A 21,225-nucleotide genomic window follows, 5' to 3' on the forward strand; every position below is an offset into this window, starting at 1 on the left:
TTTCTCCTTTTTTCAACCTATCTCTGTAATTACTGGATGGATTTGATTCAAACTTGAAATACTTATTCCTCATCATCATCCACATCATCTGACATAAGGGCCATAACTCTGGCACCAATATTTCATGAATTATCCCCCCTTTTCACTTAGATTTTCAGGTTAAAGTTTTGATGCACTTTCACTGTATCTCTGTTATTACTGAATGGATTTGATTCAAATTTAAAATAGTTGTTCAACATCATCATCCACATCATATGACACAAGGTGCATAACTCTGGCACCATTTTTTCATGAATTATTCCCCCTTTTTCACTTAGAACTTCAGGTTAAAGTTTTGGTGCACTTTCACTCTACCTCTGTTATTACTGAATGGATTTGATTCAAACTTAAAATAGTTGTTCAGCATCATCACCCACATCATATGACACAAGATGCATAACTCTGGCACAATGTTATCATATGACACAAGGTGCATAACTCTGGGACCAATTTTTCATGAATTATTTCCCCTTTTTACTTAGAATTTTAGGTTAAAGTTTTGATGCACTTTCACTCTGTCTCTGTTATTACTGAATGGATTTGATTCAAACTTAAAATAGTTGTTCAACATCATCACCCACACTATATGACGCAAGGTGCATAACTCTGGCACCAATTTTTCATTAATTATTCCCCTTTTTTACTTAGAATTTTAGGTTAAAGTTTTGATGCACTTTTCAAACTTAAAATAGTTGTTCAGCATCATCACCAACACTATATGACACAAGCTGCATAACTCTGGCACCAATATTTAATGACTTATGCCCCTTTTTGCTTAGGATATACTTACATATAGTGTTTTGATGCATTTTATCTTTACCTCTCTTATTACTTTAAGTTGATATTTTTGACATAGACTCAGGCAATTGTGCAATATCTTCATCCACAATTGGAGTCATTAAACACTCCAGTGACAGCTCTAGTTTCTTCAGATGTGCCCAATTTCACTATCCAGCATCGAAATAGTCGAGCGTTCTGTCTCCTGTGACAGCTCTTGTTTTACTAAGAGTGTTCATATTATTCCCCTAGGATCAAATGTGGCTCCTCCCTGGTGGTCACAGGGTTTATATAGACGTATATAGGGAAAATCTTTTTGTACAAAACTACATGGCCTGGGGCTTTAATATTTGGTATGTAGCATTGTGTAGTAGTCCTTTACCAAGATTGTAAAATTATCCTCCCTATAGGCACACGGTATATAGTGGAAACTCTAAAAATCTTCTTGTATGAAACGGCTGGCCCGATTTTGAAATAATTTCACACAAATGGTCCTTATGTAACCCTCTGCCAAGATTGTTCAGATTATTACGATTCGTCAAAAACCATGGCCGCCCGTGGACGTGGTCCCATTTCCCTGTATGTATATTGTGAAAATTTAAAAATATTATTGCATGAAACGGCTTCATATAAGTCATAATTCATTGCTTCTTCTCAAATCTTGTTTATGCAAGCCCCTATTCTGTACATACACTTTAGACGCTTCGTTTGAGGATCCTAATTATAAAGAAAACACAACTGTCAGTTTGTTTGAAAAATTTCGTTTATTTAAAATGACACATGTGTTGTAAAGATAAAACATTGTAGTTTTAAAGCGGTCGATTCAATATTATGCATCCAAAACTTTCCGCAGCTTTCAAAAAGATTGATATTCAGTTGCATTTAAGTGCTTTTTGTAGGCACAGAATGTTTCTTCAAAGGAGAAACCTTTATCACGTTCGGCGGGGGATACCAGTTCACTGAATTTGCTTGTGTTTTAAATAAAATTTCGCGGCAAGTTGCATAAATATAGATTAATCATATTTATATAAACAATTCTATCGGAAAGGTGTCTTTGCCCGTGCCATATACAAATTGCCGGTCAGTGCACTATTTATGGATTGATAACATCCCATTGAAACTTAAGTGAATTAGGTGTAACAGTTTACTTTAAAGACTTTGATAACGTCTTTATATTGAAACTCTAAAGTACAGACAAATGTATACCAAGTCTTTGGATATATAATGATTTACATCTTCTGTCTTTGACAATTGCAGTGTTAAAAATGGCGAAAACTAACCTCGAGCAAACGTACGAGCTGAAAAATTTGGGTAAACATTGGCTGACACGTAGAGATGGAAAGAGATTTAAAAGATGTCCTGTGTTATCAAGTGCAAAAGAGGTAGATTTATTTGACAACTTCCTGACTGCGGATGACATAATATATGAGATTCAGGAAGATGAGGCCGGAGAAGTGGTCTTAGTGAAGGTTGAAGACACCCCCGTTCTTGACAAACAACAAAATATTGAAGATGATTTGGAAAATGCTAATTTGCAACGCAACGTTGTTGCTTGCAAACAAGGGGATACGTCTGGTCAACAAGTGGCCTTTCCGAAGGAATCAAATACCAAACAAAAGAAGAATACAAAGATAAACAACAACACGGAACAAAAGCCAAGTGAATTTACAACAAGTAATGACAAGCAAATAAACAAACAAACTGAAAAATCGGTGTCTCCGGAAACGAAAACGTCCTTCCCCGTTACGATTATTTATGAAAACCAGACGTCTGGAGAAAATAAAGAAGAAAAGGACAGCGACAATTCTAACAAGTCAGATAATTGCATAGGTAAAAGTAATAGTCAAAACGAGGAAAATGAAAATGCATCAAATCAGTCGTTTTCTGATAAAACTGCAGATGAAACTCCCGAAGAAATTGAAGGTGACAAAACATGTGACATAGACGAGCTGGAGATGATTACCACTCGCTTGACGCCGGACAAACAGAGGAAACAAGTATGATAGAAACCATCTTTATAAAGGATGTTACAGAAACCAGTGCCAGTGAAGGTAAATATAAGATTGGTATTTTGTTTATTGCTTAATGTGTCTGTATGCAAACATTTTTTGTTTGTTTTTGATTGCAACCCAAAAGGGATGATCACAAAATCATTGTTTCCTCTCAAAACATACATGTATTTACATATTGGTCACGTATTACTTTCGGAAATATTGCTGTAATTACTGGTCAAAATAAATGCACCCACTGTATTGTCGCATTGCGTATAAATTGGGCGTTCTAAATATGAAGAAATTCATAGCTTTTTGAATGTCCTTTTCAGACCTTAAAGCCACTATAAAACTTGACACTGTATTCGAATTTCAAATATTTTTTCTTCTTGTTATAGCTCTGTATTTTAGTAAATCTTTTCAAGAATTGTCGTCACAACTGCTAGATGATAACACATATTTAAATAAATGGATGGTTAAAACAAACCATCCGCTAAATATTTCATATACTCTTAACAGTGTTTGGATTCTTAATCACCTAAAATTTTGCCAGTATCTTTCAGGTTATATAATAAACACTTTGAAACTTCAAAATCATCAGTACACGTATTATACACAAAGTGTCGAAATTACAGCAAAATGGAACCCTGTTATTACAAATTACTATCTATATACGCATTTTAAAATGATACAAAATTCACATCACAAATATTACTGCGTTTGTTAAAGTGAAAGTAAATATCCCATTTTCATGAGAAAATATAGGTGTGTGAATCTACATTTTTGAATGATAAAACGTTATGGTCAACCTATTTCGAAAGTGAGGAGCGTGGAAGAGCCTGTATCCCAGTACGCTTTTGAAAAGATGAATAAAATAAACACGTGCACATGTAGTTATTGCGGAATTTCACTGTCTGTCAGAGATCAATTCTACATCAGAGTGTGAGTATATGAGGATGTTCACAACTTAAAGTGAGTGTGAGCGAGCAGTTTAATATGACCTAACTTTTATGCCATTGATACAAAGGTGTAAATACTAACTTAAACTAGAATTGTGTCCATGGGACACGGAAAACTTAATAGACTGTCTCATCCTTTATATAGCAGGAGCTGAACATGCAAGATTTTTTCAATATATTCTGTATAGCAAAACAAAGGGCCATAATCCCAGTAAAATAGTCACAGAAAAAAAATTCCTTTATGGTCATTTGCAAATCTTGTATGTTCATCTGTAAAAGTCTAAAGCAAATCAGGCCAATTGTGTCTGATGAGCTGGACACACAAGGTTTTGGGACATGCATACGTATGGATGACGGACGTATTTACAACAGCATGCAACTCTATATTCCCCCACATAAATGTGTAGGTGCATAAATATGGGAAAAAGAAAGCTATTATTGTACGTTATATGATTTGGGTCTTTTTGTGTAAAATTAAATTATTTTTTATACATATCTAATACATTAAATGGTTGTTTTGTACCTTTTTGTCGTGAAAAAGAGTATAATTAAGTGATATCTATGACTTTTAGTTTTTTAAATAGTATACATGTATACCATTAACGGTATGATTGTCTTCACATGTCAAATTTCTTAAATTTACTCTATTACTTGAGGTAACGTCGGAAATATTTGTATTTTAGACTGGGTTTGAAGACTTTTTAAGAATAGCAGTGGTTATGGTTAAGATGTCAGTCACTCTTACCGGAAGTTGTGAGTTCGTGTACCATTGGTGTCTTGTTCCCACCTGATATAACAGCAGAACTGTTTTAACAAAACGCGGACTAAAGAGTGAATAAACAAGCTTCGAGTTTGCGTAATGTTTGTGCTTAAATGAATTATTTAAAAGGTTGATAACATAGACTGGGAAAGCAACCTAAACGTATTTACAACACATCTATGAATCGATGTGTAGATGTGAAGTATTTAGCAATTTATGTATTGCATTAACAAAGTCATCAGGTATATTGATTTTTATTACAACCTTAAATATAGCCTGCTATTAATTTTTTTTATAATTAAGGTGCAGCTGCAGACGACGGGGCTACCTCTGACATTAAAGATGAAATAAAACTAATGAATGAAATGGTTTGGGAAGTGATATCTACTCGGCATTCAGCAGAACTAGGACAACTGAAGGCAAAGTTTCTTGAGTTTAAGTATACCAGTGGTACATTATGTGTTACTGCTGCTGGCAATTCAAATGAATCGGAACAGCAGTTACGTAGACTGAGAAGTTTTATTGAAAAGTTCAATAACAAAGAATATGAAGAAATTTTAGTTGAACCTTCAGATGTAGTTTCAGCATGGTGTGATGAAATTGAAAACACACTTATGTGTGAATGCTGCATGTATGTACCTGGACAGAAAAAGGTAGTCACGTACTGTAATACATATGAGGACTGTCTGAAGGTAAAGCATTTATTATTAGTGAAAAGTGGCAGAATCAAGGCTTCTGGAATGAATAAATCTCGGAGAAAGAACTCTAGTAAGCAGACTTTAAACATGAAATCAGAAGAAGGCACGAAATCAGAAAAAAATGCTGACGTTAATGAAAAAAATAATGAGACTAACGTTGAACATAGATTACTCTGGGGAAAGGATAAAGAATACCTTAAATGTTTTAAGACCAATGAAAACTTAAAAGTCTACATTTGCCAAGCTAGCATACTGAACCTAGACGTCGACTGTATCGTTAGTGCTTCTAATCAAAATCTGTCACACGGAGGGGGCATTGCTGCAGTCATTGCCAAAGCAGCTGGTGTTGCTTTAACAAGAGAGGGAGATGAGTTTATAAAAAGGTATGGCTCGATACCGGTAGGCAATGTATGCACTACAACAGCAGGGGAGCTGCCTTATAGATATGTGATACATGCTATTGGTCCAACATGGTCAGATTACCGTCCACATACAGAAGAGTTAATCAAGCGATGTGAAACTGATCTTTACAATGCTCTATATAACAGTTTTGTGGAGGCGGAGAGGAGAGGAGCAAAATCTGTTGCTTTTCCTGCTATAAGTTCAAGTAAGCTGTTTCATTTAAAATGCATAAGAATTACTTTCGTACTGTAAATGCTGATCAGTTTCCAAAACGACTTCATAGATTTCAGAGTAAGTTAAAGAATTGTGAATAGCAAAACCTTTCTGACAATTCCTATTTTTATAAATGTAAGCTTCAAACTATTTTCGATAATAACGCACACATCTAAATAACCTTATTTAGAATAAAATATACATGCGTATTGATACGTTTTAAAAGAAGTGAAAAGCGATGTTCTAACAAACGCTTATGAAGCAAATAAAGCCATTTACATTTTTCCTTCACCTTGCACCTGATTTGGATGGCCCGGGAGGCGTACAGTGCTTGAACTGACGGTCAGTCAGACTTTCTTGTGTGCTCAACTTATCCTGCAGCTGATATCCAATGGAGATGAATCTTGGTATTCAGTATCAACATGAAGTCCGCATGCAAATTAAGTTTTCACTCTTCAGGACCCTGTGACCTTGACCTTTGACATACTGCCCGCAAAACAAGAGGGGAGATCTACCTCGTAAGTCCTATCGTGTTTTTAAGCTTAAAGGTTCTCAAAGTATTGGGCGGAAACCGATCGCTCTACCGACAGAGGGACCGACCAACCGACCGACAGACAGGTGCAAAGCAGGGCATTCATATTTGACCCAGAGTCGCACGTTGGAATATATTTCAGCATGTGCATTTGTGTGTACCTGATATTTGTTTTTATTTCACTCTGCAGGACCAGATTTATGACCCTTGATCTAATGCATTATGCGCTTAATAATTTGTGTTCTATTTATCTCAAATAGTATTTAACCTAGACTAATAAAACATTATAGGATGGTAATATAGATTGTGACGATGTGCACTTAGTGTTTTGTTTGGAATTTCATTCAGCCAGATCAGAGTTATTGCCCTTGACTTAGTGAAAAAATACATATAAATAGCTTAATGCAGTGTATATATCTTAAAGTATATTTCGCCTACAGTCATAAAATCATGTACAGTGACAGGAAGTAGAGGGCACAGTGTCCTTTAGACACACATCTAGTGTCTGTTAGCCTAAGCCATTTGCAGACTTTGAAACTTTGCAAATACATCTGTACATTTGTCATCAATATGTAGTGGAAATGTGCATATTATAGGAACTTTCTCGTCCGAATTTTTCGGCGCAGCTGTTTGATTTCCCGCGGTTATATTTAGTTCTTAAGGTATTAGATCCCTAATAGTAATGTTTACAAAATGACCTTTGCTTGGTATATTCTGAAAGGTAACCATGTTTCGAACTATTTTGCAATTTTTAAACAACTTTTACCGTGCCGTTTTTTTTTATAAATTTTGTATAACTTATGGTATCTCCACAAGCTCAAGTAGAGACAAATTTCAAAGTGATGGCCACTATCCAAAACGTTTGCAGAGAACTCATTTTACCATTAATTTTAATAAAAGAGACATCAAACTATTGGTAAACAATTATAAAACACAACATAAAAATGTCAATATCATTTTTTTCTATGGTGCCTCAAGTAAACGGATTTAATGAGACAGAATTCATACTTCAACATTGAAAAAATAACGTCGAATGCTGTGTTTCTGTTTTGAATTTTGCTTACTTCATTTAAAAATAACCTTAAGGCAGATGTAAAACCTACCTAAATTTCTTCCACAAAATATAATCTAAGAGTGAAAGCAAAATAGAGAACTTTCACCGCATGTAACTCAATATTTTTAATCCCCCGCCGTGGCGGAGGGATTATAGGAATGGTCTGCGTCCGTCCTTCCGTCCGTCCATCCGTCCTTCCGTCTGTAACAAAATCGTGTCCGGTCCATATCTCCTAAACCCCTTGAAGGGTTTGAAGGGTTTTCATGAAACTTGGGTCAATGGTCACCTCATCAAGGCGACGTGCAGAACCAACGAGTCAGCCTTGTCGGTTCAAGGTCAAGGTCACAACTCAAGGTCAAAGGTTTGAGCCTGCCATTTTGTGTCCGCTCTATATCTCCTAAACCCCTTGAAGGAATTTTATAAACCTTGGGTCAAATGATCTCCTCATCAAGACGATGTGCAGAACCCATGAGTCAGCCATGCCGGCCCAAGGTCAAGGTCACAACTCAAGGTCAAAGGTTTGAGCCTTCCATTTTGTGTCCGCTCTATATCTCTTAAACCCCTTGAAGGAATTTTATAAAACTTGGGTCAAATGATCACCTCATCAAGACAATGTGCAGAACCCATGAGTCAGTCATACCAGCTCAAGGTCAAGGTCACAACTTAGGGTCAAAGGTTTGAGCCTTCCATTTTGTGTCCGCTCTATGTCTCCTAAACCCCTTGAAGGAATTTTATCAAACTTGGGTCAAACGATCACCTCATCAAGGCGATGTGCAGAACTTATGATTCAGCCATGTTGGCTCAAGGTCAAGGTCACAACTGAAGGTCAAAGGTTTGAGCCTTCCATTTCGTGTCCGCTCTATATCTCCTAAACCCCTTGAAGGAATTTTATAAAACTTGGGTCAAATGATTACCTCATCAGAACGATGTGCAGAAATTATGAGTCAACCATGCCAGCTCAAGGTCAAGGTCACAACTAAGGGTCGAAGGTTTGAGCCTTCCATTTGGTGTCCACTCTGTATCTCCTTAACCCCTTGAAGGATTTTCATCAAACTTGGGTCAAATGATCACCTCATCAAGAACTCATGAGTCAGCCATGTCAACTCAAGGTCAAGGTCACAACTGAAGGTCAAAGGTTTCAGCTCTGTATCTCCTAAACCCCTTGAAGGATTTTCATGAAACTTTGGTCAAATGATCACCTCATCAAGACGTTGTGCAGAATTCATGAGTCAGCCATGTCAGTTCAAGGTCAAGGCCACAGATAAAATCAAAGGTTTACCCTTTCACTATCCATAGCAGTGGCGGGGGATTTAGCTGTCTTTCAGACCGCCTTGTTAAAGATGTGTAACTCTACCCCTTCTGTTTAAGTAATCAATTCACTTTGAACACCAAGAAATCGCTTATTAAATTCATTTTTTTCCATTTTTGTACAAGAAATCAATAATTAGTCTTGAAAGAAGTAAAAACTTACTAGGGAAAAAGGAAAATAAGGGGGAAAAAATGTGGTCCCAGTAGGGCTTGAACCTACGCCCCCCTAAGAATTGCAGTAAAAGTAGGTTTATGGTAGGTATTGAATACTCTTCAAAAAGGAGGTTCTCTATTATTGATCTAATACCTTAAGGTTAATTTTCATAAACTTAGCCGTAAAATTCAAATTAACAGATAAACGTTGTATTTTTTCCCAACAACATGACATATATGTTTGTATTTTCTTCTCCTGAAGCAAAACAAAGGGCTTGTTTAGGATTATATGATCAACTATTTTTACAGAATATTTTTTCCACCACTTACACAACAAAGGACAGAGGTATATTTGGTTTACAGTCAGCTGATTTATACTAAATTTACCAAAAAAGAAAACAAAAACTTTGAAAAAAGCATAAGTTTCATAAAAATGGACAGCGTTACATAATTATAGAGATATGCGTAATCATTTACTTTGTCCATAAAGAAATGTCTTTGTACATTTACACGACAAATCATCTTATCATGCTTCAATCTGCCTCGATATATTTTACAAAACCGTAGAAAGGAAAGATATTTATAGTTTTGAGCTTATTTTCGGACTTGAAACTTGGTATACATTATCCACTTGATGTTTACATGCGCATTTTGCCGGGAATTTAATGTCCCCTTTGTTTGGTGCTGATGCCCTATTATTAATAAGTTCTCCAACAGTTTCCATCGAAAAAAAACTTTGTATATATCATCAGCATGAAGTGAACATTTTTAAATTATTGGGACTTCTATGTCCAAATATTTGCTTTTTAGTTTTGGCCCTTCTCCGGACTTCGAAATATTATAAATGCACCAGAACATTTCGAACTCAAATTGTCCTGCAGTTTTCAAACACCTGAAATAAAACTTTTTAGTCATCATCATTATTAAGCAAGTCCATTTTGTCTCGAGTTTTGTGTCCAGTTTGTTTCAGTTATGTCCCTTTTTGGAATACTTTGAAACATTACTGTCAAGCATTTTCAGGTGGTTGGGGGAGGGGGAGTGCATGTGTCATACAGTGTCGATATTATGTTTGTTTTATCATCTTGCAGACATCTTTGGTGTCCCTGAAGATTTGTGCGTGTATCTATATTCAAAAACAATATTTGACTACAACCGAAAATCGGTCGGCCTATCGAACAGTCTCAGTGAGATACATTTTGTAGACAAAAATGTTACTATACTGCAACAGGTCTGCAAGGTATTCGAAGCTGTTCCATTGTCAGGGCGTATAGCAGAATATGACAGAAGCAAACTTACGAAGCCAATTGAAACTTTGGAGATTGTAAAAGCGCGGCAAAATGAATCACACATAAAGTGTACACCATTGAATAATCTGAAATTGGCGGAAGAGGATACCTTTACCTGGAAAGTGGACGCGAGAAATGTGCAATATTACAAGATATCCGAAACGTTACATGTGTATGTTTATCAAGGTAACATACTGAAATTGCGAGTAGACTGTATTGTAAATGCCGCTAATGATACATTACAACATGGAGGAGGGGTGGCCTATGCTATTGCAAAAGCAGCTGGAAGAAGTCTGACAGAGGAAGGTGACAAGTATATTAAAAAGTATGGCAACATTCCAATTGGGCAAACATGCGTTACAACAGCTGGGAACTTGCCGTATCACTGTGTTATTCATGCGGCTGGCCCGCGTTGGAGTGATTATTACCCGCATGCCATTGCGGACGTCAAGAAATGCGCGGATGATCTGTATAATGCTGTGTACAACAGCTTTCTGCAGGCGGAGAAAAGAAAACAAAGATCAATAGCTCTCCCAGCAATAAGTTCAGGTATTTATCAAAAATCCATTGCAGTGTATACAAAACAGCATCTGGGTTAAAGTGCTAATATCTGAATATGTAAAAGCTCTTTAATAGGGTTATTAATCTAAATCATTAAAGAAATTTTGTATTTATCATAATTAAAATTTTGGGAGTAGGGAGACATATTGTTTTAGGCACAGACTTCTGTCAGACCGTCACAAAATCGTCTCCTTATCTGTAGATTTTATCCTTGATGGAATTTGAAATTATTTGGCACAGTTGTTTACCATAGTAAGGCGACGTGAAAAACACAACTTTCAATCATATCGGTGCAAGGTTGATGTTGTACGGTTTAGAGGTCAGATATACAGTATTCTATTTTCGTTTTTTTTTTGAAAACCTTTATGAATTTTATGATAACCTGGCGAAAATATTTGTCATAGACTACATGCAGAACCGAACTGTCATGTACGTTAAAGTTTATTGTCATAATGTAAGCACAGTTGTCCGCTTTTTGGGTACTTTACCGCTTAAAGGAGTTTTAGGTAACTGAACATGATAAGGCAATGAACAAACTTCAAATCCATTCATTATTTCATTTCAATAAAATGTAATATTCATATCATAATAATTTGTTCCGAAGATTGCCAAGTGTAAAATATTTGTAAAAGAACTGACTGCCTTAGCTTCCTGTAATAGCGCCTTTAAAATGCAGACACGTGGCATCAATATTTGCAAAATGTAGTTTACTGTTTTTATGATCATTTCTTCTTTTTATAAAGCAATATTTGGCGTCCCGGAAGAACTCTGTGTACAACAGTACGTGAAAGCAACAGTTAATTACGGTAGACAATTGAAAGAAGGAAGCCATGCTCTCTCAGAAATTCACTTCATTGACATAAAACAAGATATCGTTAAGAAAATCCAAGAGGCGTTCCAGATAATCGTCGTCGAAATGAGACAGTATCCACATGATACGAAAATGTTTGCTAAAAGCAGACCAAAGGTACGTAAGATTGTTGTGACTTTAATAACTTTTACACTATTATATTTTTTTCGTTAGAAATAAAAATGCAGCACGCATGCATACTTCAAATGTTTCTATGAAAAAGTTTGCTATCGTGCTTAAATTGTATCATTTTTTATTTATTTTGTAGTTATGTAAAACGGTCAGTATTATACAATTGTTGTCTTTTAGTGAGGTCGATAAATCCACATATCGACCAACTAAAAGGCAACAATTGTTTTATTATTAAATCCGGCCTACTTATAAGTATAAAGATTAAATACAAATATATGCAGCCTTTGGTAATTTTTCGTAGTAAATTGGTGTACGACGTCGCATTGTCTTGACGTCAAACCATTGTTGTTTACCTATGACGTCACATTTATTCATACCTAAGCGATTTTGCATGTGACGGTTTTCGGTGCGGTCAATATTTACTTTAGGCCCAGCCCACCAGTCAATATGATGATTTTCTTTATTTATTATACCAAGTACTTAAATGTCCAATGCAAATTTTCCATTAGTTTAACTTTAATAATATATCATATTCCCCAGTATTTTTATAACTCATGCGCAAAATCGTTATTTTCAATTTCTGTGCAGGTGATATGATCCATAATTCATATGACATGTGCAACAGCGTTATTTTGTTTTTCTGCGCATGTGATATTATTTTTTCATATCACCCGTTGAGAGATTGATACTTTAGCAGTAATTAAAAGACTGAGTCGATAAATATTTTAACAGACTAGGCGCTTATATAATAATACTTCAGGATCAAATTACCCTTTCTGGTGGTCTTGCATGTGCGAACCCGGCCAGAGGTTCTTTTTATTTATGCTACGAGCAAATTATTTCGAAAACAACTTTTCATCTAATATTGAATCGAAACTACCATCATGAGACTGGAAATGATCTAACTAAGAAAATGAGTGCTCACTTATATGTTTCGTTTAGAAAAATGAAATTTATCGCCTTTTTTTTTCAATTATTGACGCAATGTTGAAATGTTAGAATAAATGTAAGGGCCGGCGATATGTAAACGTCTCGACTAAATCTATAAAAAAAAGTCTTATAACACAGCCAAGTCGGCACAAATTATGAGTGCTAACAAGTAAAGACTCTTTAATTCTGTCTTCATTATTTGGTTAGTAATTACTTTTTAATGTTAAATAAATTATTATGTTGATTTTCCAGTAAATGTTTTGACCCTTGTAATCTTTCGGTATAATAAAATAAATATTACATTCCTAGGAGGGTGATATGAAAAATGTTTACCCCTCGGCTGGCGCCTCGGTTAATATTCATTTAAAGAACAGATTATATTTAAGTTTAATCTCAGAACAGTTGGTTTAAAGTTAAAAGTATTTTATTAACATTAAATACTCAATGTCCAGGTAATATAATGATGCATTAGCCTTATGAGTTTACTCGTGAGCGTGAGGCCAACATTTTTTTATTTTCTGGTTTACGGGAGATTTTTCAAAAAATTAGGGTCGGGGGGGACAAATAAAAATAAAAATAAAAGTCCCAATTTTGAGCAGTCGACCAAATAAATAAAAATAAAACATCCAAAAGGATACAATTTTTTTATTTTTTGTAAACCACAGAAAACGAAAGCTTGCAAGCTTAAATTGCATACACACTCACAAATGACCTATTCTGAACTGGTTTATATCTCATCATCTCAGTATACTGTTGTTTTCTTTATGTGTAGCTTGTATGAATAATGTCATTTTCAAAGTCACCAAGGATATGCACTATTTGTGTTTTTGTATGTATCTATTTCGATGTAAAAATAGACTTGTGTAAACATTTTTCATTATTAATTATACATATACCACAGTTGACATTATCATATGATAAGACCACTGCATAATGTTTATTATTTAAACATAAATAAAAACTGCTTTAGAATGGGTATATGCAATGACTACTTTAGGTCTGCATCCTGCATATATGCATATTGATTGGCTGGAGATGGAGTCTTAAAAGACAGGCATTGTCATACTAGAAATGAAAAATTGTGAATTGATAAATATTATGCACATTCAGTGACACTGGCTTTAAAATTAAATTGCTTTGGTTAAGTTTCAGTGGCTTGAATATTGTTTTATATTTTGGTGACTGTCAGTGCCACCTATATTTTACGACAAGCCAAAACAATCTGAATTTTGGATCAGCTAAAATGTGTACAAAATAACAACCTTATCGGCGGATGTTCAGACAACATTATCAGAGATTTATAAGACTCTTCACTGAGATTGGACTTGGAATTATATAAGTTATGAGTCCGAAAAAACAATGGATATGTCATTATGTGTTCCTCAGTGTCAAAGGCACAGTCATGTGGCATATAGTGTCTGAATGTTTGTCCCAAACGTACTTTCAAAGGGTCTTCTTACAGATTTTGTTGGTATACTTTATTAAGTGAACATGACAATATATTGCTCGGAGTTTCATGTTTCATAATTATCTTTTGAGTTATAGTACCTGGCTAGAACTTGATCTAGGAAATATTGAGATAATCTTTTATATATGGCCAATATCTCCACTGGATTAGATTGCCCGTCACAAATATTAAACAACCGTTAATCTGACGGTCCAATTATTTTGACTAGTTTGAATCTTTTATCACATCACATGTATCATTGTCAAGCATTTGCAGGGACATGTCATTTTACATTGAAATTGCACTTTGTTTTGAACAGAACTACTGAAAATTGTGGTATTAGTTAGTTTTTCTTCTCTAACCCTCAAGACTTCAAAGTAAAAAAAAACATGTTTAGCAAGTTGATACTCACTTTTGCTCTTCCATTTTGCCATTTCTTTGGTTTCTTTCCTTTTTATCAATTGTGGTATTTTTCTGACAGTCCCACATGAATTCGATCGTTGTCCAATTATAATATACAGACAACAAATCTTGTACATGTGATACGCCAGATTTTTCAACATCTGGACAGCTTTGATACTGATAGTGAAGGCCATTTTTCGTAGGTGATTACTCCTATTGTTGAGCTTTAGGTGCCGTAATTTCTACTCGGATCCAATTTCTTTACAATACTTGTTATCTCTGCCAACTCATTCCAAAGATTATTGTCTGTAAACTTGTATATTTTTCCAATTTAATTTCACACAATTTACATTTATGCAGGCCGCCATTTTTCATGCGTCTACTGATCTAGATTAAAAACCTCTACCATACAGTTAAACTTTTATTTTTGGCAGCAGCAATTACGGACGGTCGGCGGGTAAAATGAAAATAAAAGTACTGAAAATGACTTTTATTTTTATTTTGTTTTGTCAAAAAATAGGGTCGGCGCTCCCGTAAACCAGAAAATTAAAAAATTCTGGCCTGAGAGCTTAGTAGGAATGCGCAACAGAGATGATTTTGAAGTTTTCAAAAGTCAAATGTTGAGCAGGATAAAATTATCAGTATAGTTTTATTAATGCGAAATAAATATACGTAAGCATGGCTGAGCGGTTAAGATCACATATGGAGGAGAAATCCAACTGTCTTTTGGAAGAAAGTTCTAACAAGATTCCCAGCCATGGCTGTAAAGATGTCCAGAGGAGCACCTTGGATTTTTTAAAACAACAAAAAGATGGAAATTCACCATACCATCTAATCTCTTACACCCCCGCCCCCGCCAAAATTAAAAAACAAATATATAAAATAATCACTTTCAATAGAGTGTTTACCATTTACCACTCTCTGCGCACTTCCTCCTTACCACTGTATGCACTGAATAGATTTTAAAAAAGTTCATATAATTAGATTATAAATGACATTTAGCTTGAATACTTTCAAACTGGTAACAAATACATAATACCTAAAGGTATTATTATATAAATATTGCATTCCTAAGAGGGTGATATGGAAAATGTTGAATTGTTCACCGCGAGATTTATGAATATGACACAAAACACGATTGAAACTGCAATGTAATCCTCAAAACTCACCAAATTGCAAAAGCAAAAGGTGTTCTTGAGAGAACCCCTGTATCCCTATTGCACCTGCAACACCCTCCCTCACCCTAGCATTCCCATTTTGAAAACAATAATGGGGACTTTGTAAGCATTGATAATATCATATAAATCTCTAAATATACGCTAAACTGTATCTGACCTGTTCATAACTTATTTCAGGGCACTGCACCCGAACTCTGTCCCCAAATTTGTCATGAGAATGTGTGCCTGCAACCCTCGTAGCTCAATACTTTATTTTCCTTAAAATATTTAGGTGTTTGAATGAGATCTTATAGATTTACCCTTGTCAGTCTGTGTTAATTTGTGTCTTACATGTCCTAAAATCAATTTGACCCAGAGTTACCAAACTTCATAGTATTGTTATTCAGCATGTGACGTTGTTAATCTAGGATTGTTTTGACATTAAGAGGAATAGCCCTTGGCTTAAAATATTTGATAAAATCTTGTAAGGTCTGACATATGTGTATCATGTATCTCCAAAAGTATATGACCTAGAGTCATGAAACATTATAGACTTGTTATTTAGCATGTAATGTGCACCTGGAGTTTTTTTGGGATTTCACTAAGCTAGAGTTATGTTCCTTACCTTAGCCACAAATATGCATTAAGGACCGAAAAGTTTGTGCCGTATGTATCGCAAAATGTATTGGACTAAGATTCGTGAAACTTTAACTATTATTCAGCATGTGAAGTGGTGCACCTAGGGTCTTGTTTTGTATTACACTCCGTCAGACCAGAGTTATGACTCTTGAATTTGTCAAAAATATGCGTAAAGGGCCAAAGTGTTATTGTCGCAGCATGTATCTCAAAAAGTAGAGTTGTGATCATTGAATTAGTCAAAAATATGTGTAAATGGCTTAAAGGTTTGTACCGCTTGTATGTTAAAAAGTACTTGACCTAGAATCATGAAATCGTGAAACATTGTAGAACTGTAATCCATCATGTTCAGTTGTGTAAAAATAGTATTAAACCAGTCAGACCGGAGTTGTGACCCTTTAATAAGTAAAACATAATGGCTTGGCCTATCGGTAGCATATAGTAAGACCAAGACTGGGAATGAATTTGTGTTAAGAGGAGTCAAGATCAAGGTCGCTGTTTCTTAAAATATAAGAAAAAACAGTTTCCGCTAAACAAGTTTCCATTGATGGGTTGAAATTAAACTTGGCATATAAGTACCATATAGAAAAACCAAGGCTGTGATTGCATATACGGCCAAGGGTTCAAGGTCAGTATAACTGATTTAATTTGCATGCTTAGGAAATTCCACCAGTGGTCTAGAACGCTGGGGCAAACTGTGCTGTGGAACGCATTGGTCGCGGTTCAAATCCCACTTAGCGCCTATTTTGTGATAAGAAAGGTCATTTTTATGCCATTGGGTCAAGATCAAGTTCAAAGCTGCTAAACATTTATTTTTTTGTTACTGAAATCGTCATCCAAAATGTTGTGTCCGTTTAAGAACTTTGGTATGGGTTAAATCATTGAAATGAAATTTAGCCTATAGGTAGCTTATAGTAAGACCAAGGTTGGGAAAGAATTTGAGGGCAGGGGCACTGTTACCAAAAATAGAAAAAACGTTTCCACTCCATATTTTTTGTTTCGATTGATATTGTGAAATTAAACTTGGCGTACAGGGCTGTTGTACCTTTTGTAATGTAGTAATTTTGACGTGCGATGGGTGAGTAGTCGTTCTAATCCCAGTCATGGCTGAACTTTGTTTTCTTTTCCTTTATAAAAAAGAATATTATTTAGATGCCATAAGGTCAAGGTCAAGACCACAGTTATTAAAAATAAAAGATTTTAATCATCTTTTTTTGTGGAATCATCAAAAAGGTGGTTTCCGGTTTATAATATCATTGATATACTGACACCAAACTTAGTGTACAACAAGCGTATTATGAAGAAGTAGCTCTGTATTGTGTTGTTACTAAAAGTGAAAAGCTGTAGTCAAGAATATGATATTGAATGGAAATTTGTACGTAGGTTGCTTAATTGGAAAGAAAGGTCAGGGGATTGTTTTTGGACAAGGTCACTTTTAGGTCAATGTCAATGCTACTAAAACAAAAAACTGTTTAAAAAACCTTGTTTTCGGAGAAATTCCGTGTCTCTTGTATTCAATTACCAACAATTCAAAACCTTTCCAGATAAAGTAGGCCATGTAAGGCTTAAGGGAATCCTGTCCTTTGTGTATATGCCGTTTTTTCCTTCAAAAGAAATATATTTGACACTTATATTTATTTTTAACAAACACCGATTTTGCATTTCTTTTCCGCATTCGAAACAATAAGCGGGACGCTTGAATCATCAGTAAATTTCAAGTGTCTATTGACACCCTTACTTACTAGATGTAATAATACTAAATAGATAATCAAGCAGTACTAGTTAAAGAGGCATGTTTATGTCTAATGTAAGCCATTTTCTGGTTTTACTTTATTGTGAACCTATACCTGACATTTTGGTAACACTTTCAAGAAGATGTATGTATTTATAGAAATGTATACGCATATAATTGTACATTTGTTCATACCCACATTTTAGTTCTCTGTTTGGAAAATGTTCCATAGGGTTGACATGTCAGACAAAAATATCTTGGAGAAAAAACAGGACCCCTACTTTTCTTGGTGTTTATTTTTTTGGTTTATATGTCATTTATGAGCATAAGGTTAGTAATTATATTTTTAATCTCAGAAGATTGTTAATTTTATATGGAACAAAGAGCGAATTTATTTACTACTGTGCTACCTACTGTACACAGTCACTAGTGTAGAAACCCGAACATTACAAATTCCATTATATCCTTTCCGCACCTGTAACGTAAGCGTCTGATGGCTCTTTCACGCTTCCGTAGAATCGACATTTATTACACGAAATTCATTTTTGAAATTATTTCTGAAATGTCTAAGTCTGCAGCTCTCAAATACGGAAATATCTTACATCAGAGGCATATACTGACACTTTCAGACAACACCAAAAACGACCTTTTGAACGATTTGACGAAGTTCCAAATATGAAATCTCCATTTACCCTTGCTCCGTTACGGACTCCTGTGGGATTTGTGGTTATTCCGAGTTCAAATATGTTTTTTCGTAGATGAAAAGCTGACATGTCTTGCTAAAGCCCAGGTATTTCAAAGCGTCAGAAAATGCTGAAAATTGACTGCCCATTAGCAAAAAAATAAAAAAGTCTACCCGCATACATTTGGACGGGTGACCCCTGACTATCGACCAATGCAAATGCGACTTTCGTTTTCAAGTTTAGCATACATATGCCTGGCGAGATTGCATGAAGTTGTGCCCGGGGTCCTAAAGACCTAAGGATATGCAACGAATTTTCTACTCCTCAGTTTACGACAGAAGAAGAATAATCCGTTTTCTTTTTCACACATCTAACACAAATGCTGTTGACGTCGCTTCGTGGCCCCGGTACCTCTGCTAATGCTTAAACTTTATGTTTCAGGTATATCGGAAGAACTAGATATGCACAAGTTTCTCTTGCCACAAAGCTGTGAAGCAGTTATCAGATATAAGATAGCATACACATTTCCACAGATAAAATGCGACTCTGTAAATTGTTTTAAAAGATTAAAACAAACATTTTGACACATGACATGGGATCCCCCTATTGCCCGACAATGGAAAACCGTTTGCTTTTTCTGATCTGGACACGCATTTGTAACTGCACCATCCCGAGTAAATAGGAGAGTGGCACTATGGGCAGATAACCAAGCAGGAACTGTTTTTACTTGGTTAAACAAACGTTCATTCAGTGTTATTTGACAGATGTTTCTATTGTTTATCATGTATCTAGACAATTTATTGTAAAACACGTTACAAACTATTTTACGAAGATCTGCAGATAAGATAGTGCTTGTGGAAGGGGATGCAATAAGCTTAGAACTTGGTTAAACAAACGTTCATTCAGTGTTATTTGACAGATGTTTCTATTGTTAATCATGTATCTAGACAACTTATTGTAAAACACGTTACAAACTATTTTACGAAAAATTATACTGCTGAATGGAAGAATACAAATTGCTGATAAGATAGTGCTTGTTGAAGGGGATGCAATAAGCTTAGAACTTACTGTACCTATAAAACAGATTTGTGTGTTGAGAACTATTGCAAACTTATTCTCCCTCCTTCTCATAGAGTAACATTTAGTAAGTGAACAGGCACATACGAAACAAATGCATGTTTTGATACTTGGTAGCAAATTCACAAAGTTGTCACTTTTTAAATATGTCAGATTTAGATAACATTAAATTCATTTTTTACTAATCATTCATTGATAAGAATTTATTCAAAACCTGCCACAATGTTTTAAGTAGAAAAACGTTTTATAGGTTTAAGTAATGCCAATTCAATTATTTTATTGCGTCACAGGAAGCAGGTGCTAATCAGTTCAAATACGGTTGGCCCTTCGAGAAAATTATTGTCGTTTTGATCGTTTGTACATAATAACTTAAATGTGCATAGCAGTTTTTTTCCACTTCTGAATTGTAGCATTATTTATTACTTTAATGCCGCTTTTAACAATGATTAGCTGCTGCTGTTGTTTGATATTGTGGATAATTAACAATTTGGTCAGTAGTGTTTTTACTCGTAATGTATTATCTTATAAATTAATTATTTCAATGGCAATGTATTTCAGTTTACTAATTTTATTTAATTTGGAAATTCGATGTTTGTAATACATTGATGAGACTTTATTAAAGATAAAAACGGTTGTTTTCAAAATTAAATTCACGGTCCTGTACCTTTAATTTGATTAAGTTATAATCACGATATAAATTAACAAATTCAATTAAATTCTGCAATTTAGAAAAAAAAATCTGTCGAAAGAAAAATGATGAAAATATTGATTCCATTTTGTAAATTTTACGTGATGTGATATATTGATGTTCACGTATCTCATAAGGAGAAAGACATACGAAGCATAATTATCCTGAATACAACGTATTTACATTTACATATGCCTTATATTGTCAATATTGATTTCTGTATGTGATAAAAATGTCATTCTTAAGATGAAATATAATAGATGCCTTTTTTGATTTTTGTTTTTGTTTTGTTTTTTAACGCTATTTTTCAACAGTATTTTAATTATGTAACGGCGGACAGTTAACTAACCAGTGTTCCTGGATTCTGTACCAGTATAAACCTGTTCGCCGCTTCCCCACATGAATCAGAGGTGTGGGACGAATGGTATCAGACACAGTGTCTTTTATCAAATCGTTGCGGAGCAATGCAGTTGTAATGATAATTGTCACTTTGTCAACTTGTTTTGGCTTTGCTCCATCTACAAAAAATGTAACAACAGTCAAGTGACCTAGCCAAAGTTCCGTGCACTCATCCAAATAACTGACAAATTCCCCTACTTAAGTGAGTGATTCCGACAGTATCGGCTTCTATTTAATTGTCAATAATGAATGGCGGTCTGTGGGGATCACCATGTGCAAAATACTCAGAAATGTAGAGACTAATATCATATTGTAGACATAAGGGAGTTAGTGAACTTTCCCGTGTATCTCTTTTCGAG

General features: G+C 35.0%; 1 protein-coding gene across 2 annotated transcripts in view; it reads left to right on the plus strand.

Moving 5' to 3' along the window:
• Positions 1-20,739, plus strand: part of LOC128559376 (protein mono-ADP-ribosyltransferase PARP14-like) — a 28,452-nt gene extending 7,713 nt beyond the window's left edge. For both annotated transcript variants that reach the window (XM_053550723.1, XM_053550724.1), the window contains 5 exons: positions 2,074-2,867; positions 4,830-5,831; positions 9,975-10,721; positions 11,477-11,700; positions 19,144-20,739. In XM_053550723.1, the coding sequence (XP_053406698.1) occupies positions 2,816-2,867; positions 4,830-5,831; positions 9,975-10,721; positions 11,477-11,700; positions 19,144-19,161 (2,043 nt within the window). In that variant the 5' untranslated portion in view covers positions 2,074-2,815 and the 3' untranslated portion in view covers positions 19,162-20,739. The remainder of the gene's footprint in view (positions 1-2,073; positions 2,868-4,829; positions 5,832-9,974; positions 10,722-11,476; positions 11,701-19,143) is intronic.
• The last annotated feature ends 486 nt before the right edge of the window (positions 20,740-21,225 follow it).

The sequence above is a fragment of the Mercenaria mercenaria genome, chromosome 9, assembly GCF_021730395.1.
Source record: "Mercenaria mercenaria strain notata chromosome 9, MADL_Memer_1, whole genome shotgun sequence".
NCBI classification, from domain to species: Eukaryota; Metazoa; Mollusca; class Bivalvia; order Venerida; family Veneridae; genus Mercenaria; species Mercenaria mercenaria.